The sequence below is a fragment of the Tyto alba genome, unplaced genomic scaffold (assembly GCF_018691265.1).
Source record: "Tyto alba isolate M040663 unplaced genomic scaffold, T.alba_DEE_v4.0 Super-Scaffold_16, whole genome shotgun sequence".
NCBI lineage: Eukaryota > Metazoa > Chordata > Aves > Strigiformes > Tytonidae > Tyto > Tyto alba.
Genome location: NW_024881278.1, coordinates 789,674 through 803,799, shown reverse-complemented (window position 1 = coordinate 803,799; position 14,126 = coordinate 789,674). Strand labels below are relative to the sequence as shown.

At 39.7% G+C, this 14,126-nt stretch overlaps 1 protein-coding gene across 3 annotated transcripts in view; it reads right to left on the bottom strand.

Annotated features, from left to right (window-relative positions):
* Positions 1-3,476: 3,476 nt before the first annotated feature.
* Positions 3,477-14,126, bottom strand: part of KIF16B (kinesin family member 16B) — a 143,945-nt gene continuing 133,295 nt past the window's right edge. For all 3 annotated transcript variants that reach the window (XM_042789553.1, XM_042789554.1, XM_032994769.2), the window contains one exon: positions 3,477-4,759. In XM_042789553.1, the coding sequence (XP_042645487.1) occupies positions 4,601-4,759 (159 nt within the window). In that variant the 3' untranslated portion in view covers positions 3,477-4,600. The remainder of the gene's footprint in view (positions 4,760-14,126) is intronic.

The window sequence follows — 14,126 nt, the reverse complement described above, 5'->3', positions numbered from 1 at the left end:
GGCATCATGGAAGTTTATCTATTCCCCACAAAAAGCATTTTCAGGTCACAGCTCACTTTCCCTACTTGGTTCTTTTTCTTTTTTTTTCTGACCAACTTTGTTGTCATTGTACTGAAAGAAAAAAAAAACACATTCACAACAGCATTCTGGTCTGCAAACAATTATATCAAAACACTCTCTTAAAAGAATAAAACAACAACAAGAAAACAGCAGGATCCAATATATCAAAAATTCGCTTCAGAAGTCTGACAAGAAAATATATCTGGACTTCAACCCTTTAAACTGGATCTCAGGGCCTATGCAACTCTGTAGCTCTTAACTGCTTATGAATACTCTCAAGCAAAATCCATTTCCTATGATGAGGTTGGAGGACAATAAAGTTTTGCTCTTCAGCTTATCAAACATTTTGGTTTGGTTTGTTGTTGTTTTTTTTTTTTTGGTTGGTTTTGTTTTGTTTTTTCTGGTTTGTTTATTTTTTTTTTTCCCCAAGATCTAATGAAACACAGAGAAAAAAAACCCAGGGTGGCCGTAACAAACTTGCTAAGTTAAAAATTACTCATTTCTTCCAATTTTGGGGCTTCAGTGAGCTGGCAGCATATAAAATTTCAAGCTTCATCACCGTCTAGTACAAACATATTTCTTACTCTTATGCACGGCATAGGTCTCATGGACAGTAAATAGAAAAATCTGCAATAGCTTTTAAAGGCTCACTGATTAAACTGGAAAGACTGGGTGTGATTGTCTGGAGCAACACATTTAGTTTGTGGTTTTTTTAAAAAATGTACGTATTTCAGCTCCTCATTTTATTTGCAACAACTGCAAAAACTTGAAGTAACCAGCCAAGCTCTACACAGGTGGTTTTTTTTCTCCGCTCACATTTTTAGGTCTTACCCGAAGTCCCTCATCTCTAACTTCATCTCCACAGGAGCAGCTGAACTTCGGCGTTAGGACTGTCCCTGCAGGCTCTCAGGAGAGAGCAGCTTGTGGAGCGAGGGGACTACTAGGAGCCCTTTAGCAGCAGGGCTTTGGGGGCTGCTCCACCTCCTTCCTCTGAGAAGCAGCATATTCAGAGGAAAAGCACTTCCAGTTAAAGGAGCGAAGGGTCAAGGCCAACGAGAAGGCTGTGCCCAAATGCATCTTGATCAAGTTGTCATGCAGAAAAAATAGCCTAGCACCATCCTCAGTGTGACTTTTGGCCTTTTTTGTGCATCCCTATCGGTGAAAAACTGCTGCGGGGTCAAGCCAAGTGGTTTGGTGACTTAAGCGGAGGCACAACTTCAGTTGCATAGGGAAGAATGCTGAAATGATAGTAAAGCACTTAAATACACGCTTCACTTGAAATATAAGTTGTCCTGATACAGAAGTTAAGGTTTTGCTTAAGGACTTCACTGATGCAAAGCCCAGGAGCCCAATTACAGAGGCACTTTGGAAAAAAAACAAACCAAAACAAAAAACAAAAACCAGACATCACAAAACAAAACAAAACAACACAAAGCAAAACAAACAAACAAACAACTGTAGTAGCCCTGGAGATAACTTTCACAGTGTTTTTGAAAGTGACAATATTTTGAAAATAAAATTAATGGAGAACTTTAGAGCCTGAGGATATCTTCAGAGAAACGCAGCTGGAACATCTTGGAAATGGCTAATAATTTCAACATGCATCTCAGTTTCCACTGAAAACTTATGAAGTCTGGGTTTAAAGATTGCATGTTATAAAGAGCCATCATATTTTTTACTAATGAAATTATTAAAAGATGCCTCTTAGTCTAGCCTGAGCTTGCAGTCATTGATTAAACTATGGATACCATTGAAGGATAGCTAGGAAGGTTGGAAAAGCTGGTAGCCTGGGGTTGTGGTCCTAATTGCATGCTTGCACTGGCATTTCTGTAGCTTTTAACTTGATGACATTTTAAATGGAGTGATTAATCGGCCTTTACTTTGTTATTTGCAATGTACACATTTAATGCTGCAGGCCAGATAAACTAGCCAACATAAATTAGCCACCTTATTGGCAGGTTTATACCACCAGAGCATCTGGTCCTCCCTGAATTAATTTGTACTGTAGACAGGAACAGAGTACAAGCCTTCTTTAAAATTCATGTGAAAAATATGAATATTCATATTTTTCACTCGGCTTAACTCTCTGTCTAGTTGTGTTTTTCTTAAACAGGTTCTCCAAATCCAAAGTGACACAAAGCATAGGACTTACCTCTGGGAGTCCTGCGTGCTCAACCCTTCTCACAGACTAGCATTTGCCATCAGGCTCTGTGCTGCTTGCCACCGGAAAGCGCTTGGCACCACTGGTGGTTTTTCAGGCCCAACATCTGCAGAGACTGGATTTGCGCAGCAGATAAAGCAGCTTGCCATTTCTCGGACTGCTAGGTCCTTTCACAGAAGTGGCACACAGGAAATAATACTCTACAGTTATGTAAAATTCATTTTTTAGAACTCTGAAGCATTAACTCTTTACCGCACTGCACTGCCATGAGGTACGAGGGGAAGCAGGCCAACAGAGACAGAAGAGACTCTGGTTTTAAAGTGAGATTTAGGGTCAAATATGAAAACCAGCAATACCACGCCCAGTTTCTGCCTCTGAAGCACTCAGATGTGCATCAGAGAAATACAGCCAAGTGATGTTACCAATCTTCCATTAACGTGTGCTGCAACATCAAACTCCAGTTTCTCAGCTCACCGAAGGAACCCAACCTCCGCTTTCTGATTTGGGAAGCTCGAGCAAAGCCAAATGGTAAGGTGGAGAAGGAAGGGAGGACACAGCCTCCTGGTCAGGGTGGTGATGTGTGCACGGAGAGGCCCCGGGAGAGATGAGAGGGGTGCAATCCAGGCACAAAGCATGGTAAGGAGCATCAGGTCAGGTCCCTGTCAGTGAGGAAGCGCAGGTGAAGTTCGTGCTCCAGCGCAGAAGTGCCCGAATGAGACTGGGAATGGCCGGGACACAGTGCAAAACAGTTTGGGAAGCAACAGCTTTGATTGGAATGCTTAGCTTAAAAACCTGGCTCCCAACTGAAGGTGTTAAGGTGCCTGAGTCAGATACAGTCAGACGTATCCAAAGACATTAAAGTCTACCCAGCTGATAGTAGGGTTCCGGTGGTTTCGAAATTTTACCCTAACTTTTGATTTCACTGAAATAAACCAAAATAATAAAAATACTCTCAAAATTTAAATGATCCATTCTAATAAACCTTTCTTCTTTTTTTTTTTTAAATAATTAGAAATGCTTCTTGTAGCAGGCTAAGCTTAGTAATGGAACCCAATTATCTTTATACATCATATTAAATGTAAAACATTACTGTTCCTATAATGTAGGACATGAAATAAAAATGTCACTAGCGTTGTTACTTTATGTTTTAATAATCATTTTCTATAACATGAAATAGTTTGATTACCAAGTGGTTAATAATGGCAACTTAGAAATAATGCTTCACACTCGTAACAAATGGCACACAAAGCCTAACTTTCATTATACATTTTAATAACTGGAGGTTGGTCGATTCTGATTTTTATACAACCAATTATATATTAACATGTACACTTACTCAACTTCAGTCACCACATATACATTTTTTTGGATCCGCAGCAATATAAAATAAGTTCTACCTGTATGTACATGTGCAAGTCTGAATGAGTCCTGAGCAATTTAAAAGTACTATTAGTCAAATCCTGTAAATTTTAACCGATGCAAATAAAACTCAGGTTTTACAGTGTTAAGCTATTGTCAAGAAGCTATTTTTCAAAAAAAGAAATATAGCACATTGCATTAGCTTTATGCATAGCTATGAGCTTTGTACAGTGCACAGTACCCACTTACAGTCTGGGTAATTAGAAAATCTGAAAAGATGCTGACCGCATTCTTCGGTAACTATTGCTTCCTCTGCTTCTTAATTAATGGCGAGTAATTCGTTCTGCTTCAAAACAACCAAGCGTGGAAGACTTTTACGGGGTTTAAATTGTATTCTTTCTGCTGCATATATTTTTGTAAACATTCAAGTTATCCAGGCCCTTTAATTCTTCTGAGGAAAACTATACAATTATACAGTCAAATAGTTAAAATGTGTGTCTCGGAGGGAAAAAATAAACAATAGTGGAGTATGAGCATTACCTTAAACACCACAGTATGCTATAAGGAAACAAGAGGAAGTGTTCTTTAAGGAGCAGCTTGGACAGAACCCAAAAGGCTGCTCAGAAACTCTCTGTCAGCATGGCACACCACCAGGGTAAACGCGAGGTGCGCTCGCACCACCAGAACAAATTGTCTGAGCAAATGGGAAGGAAGCACTCCTGCTAAGGAGGGGATCCAAACTCAGCACGAGAGTCAGAATCTCTGTACAGTATTAACACAGCAACTTACACAAAAATATCTGTATACCCCATGCCAGGAAAATGCAGGCACTAATACGAGAGCTGGTAAAGGACACAGGCTGGCATCGGAGCATGGCTGTTTTCAACCAGAGTTGTTTTGCTGCAGCTTGCCAGGTATGGAGGGAGATACCTTTTTGCTTCCCCTCATTTCTCTTGCGCCGCAAAAGTGAAGGCACCACTCCAACTATGCTCCTCCAGCAGAAGGGTCCTGGCCCAAAAATTAGCTGGTCCCGTGGCTGCTATAGTCAAAAACACCTTTCCTGAAGAAGGGTGAGAATTCGCAGATGGTGTGTTTTGACAGAGTTAGCCCCACTTTATCAACGTGCAGTGGAGACGATGGAGATTTCAGCATTGCAGAGAAAAAGCTCCTGAGGTATTTCTATGGAACAAAATACAAAATGTCATAAGGTTTACTTGATCAAATTGATTACGACGACTTTGAAGAATTAAGTGAACAGCAGTATAAAAAAAAAAAAAAACTAAACAAGATCTCCATGGACTGTGAAAAGTCCTTTTAATAACCACCAGCATTTAAATCCATCCACAGAGCAGGTCTACTGAAATGGCTGTATTAAACTCAGGAAAAGCAGAAAATAAATATTTTCCACTTTCTTCCCCTGCCAAGCTTAGTAACTGTTTTATTCTGTGCTTGTGTGATGCTTGCTGGTTTATTCTGTAGTCATGTAATGCTTTCTGCTAATCGTGACCTGCTAATACTGCCGTCTAGCATTACCAAACACTATAGCAGGTGCAAACCTCCAATCTATTCTGTGGGAATTTCACTACATATGGACACAAAAGGACTTCAGAAATCTTTCCTTCATCAAGCCTCCACAATCCTTGCATCAAAAAAGATTTGTTTTGATCAAGGCCATCTGCACAAAGATTGTACAACTTCCATATTATCTCAGAACCTACCAGCATTTTCACCGAGCTGCCCTCTAAATCTCTATTTTTTTTTTTTTTTAAGTCTTACACACAAGAAGCCTTCCCCTTCCCAAAAGTTAACATTCACCAACCACTGTGCAGCTTGCATCCACTTGCATCTAGAGAAATGCTGACAGACTTACACTAACACAAAGCTAGTTTTCACAAACCTGATGGAGTTTCCTTCACATATGGGTTGAATTATTACAAACATTTAGCATGATTTAATAAGTCATATTTATAACTTCTGAACGAAACACAACAGGTCAACCATTGATCAGACCAGTGCTAACGAAGTACCCAGTGTCACCCAAATAGCTGTAAGGGAAATCTCATCTGGAGCACAGGGATAAAATCCTTTGCTCTGCTACAGACCAACCACAGAAAAAGATAACTTGAGAAATTATCCACAAATCTTGGATGCAGTGGGAAATACATCTGCAAGACAGAACAGCACAAACTCCTCCAAAGACCACAAGGTTTAGTTATTTGAACACAGCAGCTTTTGGGTCATGGAACCGGTTCCATGTTTGGGAAGCAGTCCTAATTATTCACTCTCTTCTCAAGGAAAATTCCTGCATAGTATAACAACCTGTCATCTATTTAAGTGTCTTGGAAACTAGTTTATTAATATCACAGAAAGCAGAATAACAAAAAACAGCAACAAAAAAGCAGCTGACACATAAGCTATTCTCTTCGCAGGACTGGTGAATTTTCTTTTTTATTCAGATCTCCCACAGGTTGTACTAATGTTCATGGAAAAAAAAAAAATCATTACAAAAATGCCTTCAAGATGAATTCCAGCAGACTAAGAGGTAATTTAAAGTGAGCAACAGATGTCATATCAACATTTGTCATAATTAGTTCACAAAGTAGGGTCCTCTAAAAAAAGTCCCAATCCAGTAATGCCTGAAGGATGAATATGGTAGAAAAACAAATGTAAAACATGGCATCCTGTTAGAGTTTTAGCACTGTACTGAAAACTTACTGCAGTAATTCCAGTTTATGGCTACCAAAGGCTCAAAGGTACCAAAATTTCTCACCGGAGACATTACAAGACCTATTGCGTTCACCTTGGTATGTATGGCCAGATAATTGACTGTCCTGCCTTTCCTGTAGAGCCATTACTCATTGTTTTGGCATGATAGTTTAATGGCAGAGAAAAAACTCCTCTGCTATAAGTACATACTTATCCAACAGGGAAACACTAGGCACAGCAGGTATGCTTATTTTTCCCAAATCTGCACACAGGAACTGCTCAGTGAATATCACAGATTCTTTGAACGTGAAAAAGTTCCTTGGGAAAATGGCAAAAAGCAGACCCTACCAGATTATGATAGAATTCATTTTGTATGAAGGTTTCCAGCCATATGGCTTGGCATTATGTGCTCTTTAACAACCATCTCTGAGCAAATTAGCCCTCTTTTAAATCCCATATCTGCATTTGTCCTTGTTTGCAATGCTGATGTGTTAGCATAGCACCGAGCTGATGTGCCCTTGACACAAAGAAGCTGTTGCTTCAGTGAAATAAAGGCTGCTCTGCCCAGATCTGCTGGCTAGGAGTTAAGTCCTATAGTGAGGGGAACAGTGATCAGTGGCAGAAGTCTTTGCTCACACCACAAGCATATGCCTCAATTAAAAAGCTGCAGTTAGGCAGTAAGGGGAAAGGTTGTCCTCTCCTGTTGGCTGCAATGTGGATGATGAAGTGTAAGAAAGTGGTAGGAGAAAAGGAGGAGCGCTCCTTACCAGTTTGTGGAGAGATGCTTCCCAAATTCAGATGGGATAGGGAGAGGATGAGGGTCACAGCAATCTGGGAGAGGAGCAGGAGCACATTGACACCAAATTCCAGAGATGACAGAAAGGAAATTGTCTTAGAGATCCATAAGGGACTCAGTGTGAGCTTTGTTGCAGCCCAGGAGGCCACTGCAAGCTGCTGGAGTGGGAGCAAGGCTAGATGAGAGGATCTCCTCTGCCAGAACTCAGTGGGCAGGGGGGAGAATTGTTTTCAAAGCCTTTATATCAAATCCATTGCCAGCAGTGGGTATGATTTTTCTCTATTTACAGAATAGTGTTATTTGTGCTGAGTTAAAACTAGGCAGGAAGCACTCTGGTATCTTTTGATGTGTTCCTTTAAAAAAAATTTCTTAGCAGAGAGCGGCAAGCTCAGGGTGCCTTCACAGAAACACGTCCAAATTTTATACAAATTAGTGCTGTGACTTCCTACCAGCACTTCACCAATAGCATCTAAATCATTGTCCCTTGTATGCAAAGCACTATGTTATAGCAACCCTACTTTTGTTAGGCTTGCATGATTACCTTGGAAAGAAAAAAAACTAGGTAACTACTACAAATATTCCAAAAGACTTCATTTTATTCTAATTTGTTTGTTAGTCTTTTAAAACTCTAGCCATTTGTTCTGGATTATTTAGTCTGGTAATCAGTGTTCTTCCAAATGCACTTAGGAGTTTCATTTCACTAATAGCATTCAACCTGCTACGTTGCTGATTTGCTGGAAAATATCCTAATTATAAATTTGTAAACATCTCAGTGTGAGGGCACAGGACCCTGGCACTATAAGGGATGTAAAATGGGTAATTTACACATCAATCATGTTGGTTGCTCAGTCTAAACACACATTCAGGAACACCAGTTCAGAGAATAGAAACACATTTCTCATGTACAAAACACTTAAAGATAGAAAGCCAGGTTAAAAAAAAAAAAAAATCCAAAATAGGAAAAGCAGTGGGTTTGCCCTCTTGGCACACATCACAACCTTCAAGGCCCTAAAATTAAAAGTTATGACAGCCATACCTGAAAGTTTTAACTTGGCATACCAAGTCTTTTCAAATGAAACAAGATGGGAGAAGGTGTTGTAAGACTCAAAGGTTTTTCTTGGTTTTTCTTTACTTACTAGTTTGAGTTGCTTTCCCTCCCATTTAATTACATGAATAGCAAAATGGCAACCATTTTAAAAGCTTATTAAAAACCATTTTAATAGGGTTCACCTTTTTAGCAGTAGGCCAGCATTCATCTCCTGCTTAATCCATCAGCATAGCAAAGTCATTTTAATGATTCTTGCACTACTTCGTGATGTGAGGACCTCATAATTTTATACATTTTAGTATAAATCCGTAACTTAATTTAAAGTTATTAAAATCAAAAAGCTTTCTGGAATGTAAAAGTGTTCTTATCATCCTTTCAATTGTGGCTTATTAAAGAGGAATTCAGCTCAGTGACACTGTTCTCATAATCCATTACAAACAGCGACAGCCTCAGAGACCAATAGCAGATCTTAGCAAGAATTGGATTTTTTCATTAAACTTCAGTGTGTTTAAAAACACATCAACTCTAGAATTTCCCAAAAGTGAAGAAACTTTGAGCTTCCTCTTTCCTACTGCTGTTTCTAGCAATTTCCAAAAGGAAAAAAAAAAACAAACAAACAAACAAACAAACAAACAAACAGCCTTTTAAATTCTTTAAATATAACACTTTACAATTAGCATTGTAAATATCATCTGCTAGTATTTGACAGATCTGAAAGCACCACAAACTTTAATAAGATAAACCTCACAAGGCTTTGGGAATTTTTTTGAAACAATAGTCTCTTTTCTTTGAAACAATACCTCCTTTAAATACCTATACGTCAATGTGACAGTCAAAGCCTTTACCACAAGGTCACAGAAGGTCATCAGTGGCAGAGGGGGGACTAATTAACTTGCTCACCTAACTTCTAGCATTGGTTCTCCCTTTAATATAGATGCTCACTTCCCTCAGCACCAATCACAACATTATTCCGTTGACTAGTGTTAAGTGCTGCAAGCTTTAAATCAAATCTTGATTTGAATTATTCATAGAGCAAAGCATATGCAGGTATCAACAGCCGTTTTCTATAGGATAGGAATTTGATTACCAAAAAAAAGAGACAAATTGAAGCATATTCCCTGACTCTGAAAAACCACATTATGCTGCAATTGGATATTTACAAGGTAAGATCTTCCTGAGGAAGATTCTAGCCCAACACAAGCAGACAGGAGCATGCTTCGCTTCCAATCTGTGATCACAAAAATAAGGATCTGCTTAGAAGACAACGCATGCAAAGGGAGACTGCTGTAATGCAGAAATTGGAGTGTATCTCCTGCCTTTGTCTCCTAGAAAGACAATGTTGGGCATATGCAAAGGAAAGGGAACATTTGGTTATACTTTCCCAAAGTAACCAACTACCTCTATTTTGGATCTTTCAATTGGTGTCTTGAAGAGAAAAAAATGTACTTCCAGAGCACATTTTCAAATACGCAGCACTGCAGAAATGCCAGCTGCCATTACTAACTACAGTCCCTACTTGCAAAAAAAAAGCTCAGTTTAAATGGCACTGTCCGGTGATGCTGTCCCACAGAGACTTCAGGCTGGTGAAGGGCTTTGCTATATACAGAATCTGATGAGAAGAGATCGTACATCTTCCCAAGAAAAACAGGATTCAGGCTTCTCATTGGATCTGCTTCCTTGTGGTTTTTTTCTTACTGGCAAAAGTCAGAGGGAATTACCATGCTGTATGGGGGCAGTAAGCTGGGGTTGCAGCCTGTTATACCACTGGGAGAGCACAGAAGAGAGGAACCCTTAGGATAAGGGCTGAAAGCTAAACCAGCTCTGCCTCACCCAGGACACACACCACACCTCAAACACCACACTGGACTGGATTATCTGGGTCAAGTGTGGAGGACAAGAAAAGCCATTAGCCACAACATAGGACATTTCTTTATGAACTGAGTTCCAAGGGATCAGGTTCTCTTATGCCAAATAACCTAACATTACGCAGCAAGGGGTATTCATGCTGTCCAAACCAAGGTGTTTTGTCCAGGCAGTGGTCTCAACAGGCTCTTCTTGTGGTCTGCAAGGAGAGCTCAGCCCTCCATGCCACAATTTGGTTCACCACAGTTAAGTTTCTGCCCTATGCCTGCCACTAAAACCATCTCCCCTTCGCTTGGGGACCACCTAAGACTAAACTGGCTAATTAGGAATGACCAATTGACAGCATAGTGCTTTGCTATCTCTCTAAAAGCAGCTTCAGATCAATTTATGGATTTATTAAATTTGAGCAAGTAGGGGAAGAATTGGCAGATAGCAAGAATATAAAATACAAGGTGTCAGTGCTTTGGAGTACGGCAGCTCGAAAGAATGGGGGACCATACGCAGACTATGAATATCTTCACCTTCAGCCATTCAAGATTAGGATCAACTCTCTGCTCACCAGACATAACTGGGTCAGAAACCTGTTGGTCTTCTGTAGGGTTTTGGTTTTTTTTTTTGTTTTTTTTTTTTGTTTTTAATTTAATAAAGAAAACACGAGGCTTCTTTTCCCCAACATTTTGACATATATTGCAAGATAATATAAAGCAGTTCTGCGTAAAATATGTGAGCAGGACAGCATGTGATATTCAGTATCTCAAACGATATTTCAGGCCCTTCAGGAAGTACCTAATGTCACCTCTGGATCCATACACATTTATCTCCTGCAGAAACCCTTAGGTCATTATATGCAGCTGTGATTTTGTAGCAATGAAAAAAAGACTTACTGCTTGGGAGACTACCTGGTGCCTGAAGGATCTTATTTCTGTGAAAAATTTGGAGAAAAAGCTTCTAAAATTATGACATGATCACCTGGGCCAATATCTTTTGTAAAAAACCCAGGATGGCTGGGTTCTCCTTACAAAAACCTACAATATTAGACACTGTCAAAGTTGTGCAAAAATTCACTGAGGAGTCAGAGGTAACAAATGCCTCCAGAACGTATCTATCCCATAGGCACTAGAGACATTCCTCCAGTTGCACGCCTTGTGCAAGTACAAAGAGATTTTTTCAGGAGAATAAAGACAGATTCACATGTTTGAAAACGGGAAGTCATCACCACATTAGTTATCATATAAAGGCCAGGGGAGGGAGGGGGGGGAGGTATTTGCTTCAGATTGGCAGACATTGATTAGGCTCAAGGCTGGATTAACTGGCTTCTCATTACACAAGCCAAGAATAAAGGATTGACTTGTTTTAATCAAACTCTTCCTGTTCACTTTGATTAGGCCTAATCAGAAGAGAGGCTGTTTACAGATAATGCCTAGTAGTCACCGAATTAATAAATAAATAAATAAATAACTTCCCAATTGCTACCACTTTACCCTGTGTTCGCATGTCTTATACCTATACATACAACTCTACCCCACACACCAACAATTTCCATTCAAATAGATTCTACACACAGACGTGCACAACGCACATCGACAGTTCTCCCGAAGCACACCTCCATTAAATATCCAGCTGTCTCTGGCACACGTTGGCTGCACGAATGTCCTCTTACCAGTGGAAGAAAGCAAGCCTGGCACTGCAGGAACTGGTGCTGCTGGGGTTGCAGCAGCCAGGCGCAGCTTTGGGGGGAGCAGAGCAGAGCAGAGCACTTGCTGCAGGGTCCGGCTGCCTGCGCCATAGGCATATCCTAAGAACCCAGGATTTACAGGTTTCCCTTAACAGAAATCATACAATATGGCAAATTATGCCAGGTTGGGTTTTGTTTAAATTTACTGGCAAATATCTTGCCAATTTGACTGCGATATACATATGTAAACTCTTAATTTGTTAGACTGAACTTGTTTGCTAAGGAGCTAGATGGGAGGAGGTAAGATTGAACGCTCCTACCAAAAATGTAATGTAGCTCTTTTGTTAGTGAACAGGTTTAGCCATATATCTCCTCAAATGTTAACATGGCTGTAAATGCTGGATCTGTATGAACAGAGTTTTACTTTAATAGCAGAGAACTAGCCTTTGCTTTTGTCGGAGCTACAAAACTGAACTATGGAGACTTGTGCTCTTGTCACTATAGTCGCACTAACACTGCAGCAGTCTGTGTTGGTGGTGGATTTAACCCAAAGCAGAGAGAGAAGCAGCAATACCATACACACCACTCCTTTAGGAACGTTTAGAGGTACCGAAATCACTCTGGAACTAGGCAGGTAAGAATCAAGCTCTTTAAGCAGCTAAATTCCATTAAAAAAGCCCAGGGCTTACATTTTTAGCCCCCTGGGAAACTCTTCTTATGTTTTTTTTTTTTTTTTTAATGCACAGCATAACACAGATTCCTTGAATCAGGGTTAGTTTCCTTCACAGCTATACAGGTGAAAGCAGATTTTACCACTACATCTTCAGAAGTGTTTGAGCGCCACTAAAATTTAATTTTGCCCAGGGTGGTACTAAAATCTACTTGAATTCATATACCTTTTTGAATTTCTGTAATGTACAAGCATTCTGAGAGATGCCAGTTATGATTCAAGGTGAAATTGCTCTCCTAGGTTTTCAAAATCCAAACTATTCATTATAGCTATTTAGAGCATTTTTCTGTGCAAGACTAATGGCATGAGCACATTATGTTGAATTACTATTATGCCGCATCAATTGAATTAACTTCTGAAGTCAGTCTACAACCCAAATTACAATCTTATTCTGCCTGAAATTCATTTGAAATCCACAGGACTTAATATTTCTTACAATGCCTGAATATATTCAGGCTTTATATTCATTGGTTTTAAGTAGCTTCAATGAAGATTGAATTGTAGGCTGGCAGGAAGAAAAAAAAGGCAGCAAGGGCTATGATTTACAGGTACTCTATCAGTGTGAGTCTTCTTTTGGAAGTGAATGGCCATATTAAAAAAGATCAAAACAGACCCGACTAGTGAAGGAAACCAATCTTTCTCTAGAGCACAAGTCAAAACAAGTCCTGTCAAAATCTATTCAGAAGGAACAGCAGCAGCACTGAACTTACCATGCAACCCTGAGCCAGCAGCGACAGCGCGTCATCTGCTGGAGCAGCCTTGGCAAACAGCTACCAAAGCACTTGACATGCATCACCCTCGACTTCCTCTGGTGAAATCAGATGCTGAGAGAGGACTGATGCACTTGCTCTGAAAATGGATAGCACTGAGCTCAACCCAGTGTCCTTGGTCAAGCGCTCTCTTTATTCATCTGCTCACATCTGAATGTGGAGAGCCATTACTGGAGCCTGATAAAGGTACACAACTTCAAACTTGATTTGTAGGAGGATGTTGGGAAATTTATTCTGAACTGACAGCAAAGCACATTAGGATCTGGAGCTAAACTGGAGTCCAAACTATATGCTGTCACATATTCTGAACTTACTAAATCATGCTAAACATACCTCCTTATTTTCTGATACTCTGAAATCTCTAAAAATGAAAGAAAGAAAAAAAAAAAAAAAGGCATCTGAACTGCACATCCTATTTAAATGGTTGTAATGGAGATCAACATTTTATCACAAAAGATCCAGTTTTTCACATAGGGATCTGAAGTTATACACCTAAAGAAAGAAACATCAAAGTTACTGTAAAGAGGTATGTATATTATGTAAAATTACCTCTAGTAAACTCTGCAAAACAGGGTTTCAGACCTCATCTTGAATCAAGTGCTGGGCTTGAGTAAATGAGACCAAGGGGCTACTTATGCTCACTCTTCCTTTTTCATCCAGTAGCCTGTTGGACCAGAGCTTAAAATTAACTCATCCAGAAAATAACCCCAGGCTCTCACTCCTTCTGAACAACCATCTTTATCATCTATTGCTATTATAAGAATAATATCTTGCATTTGCTGTGGGCCTGGCTGAGAGTCTACGGTATTTAATCAAAGTAACATTTCATTGGTATGGGATCAACTGCTGATGTACGCAAAGTCCTAATTTCTACTTATTTGTATCTAGTGACTGTAATCCATACGTAAAATTAATTTTAGTTATTAACTTTTTGAAGGCAACAGGGCCTCACACGAGA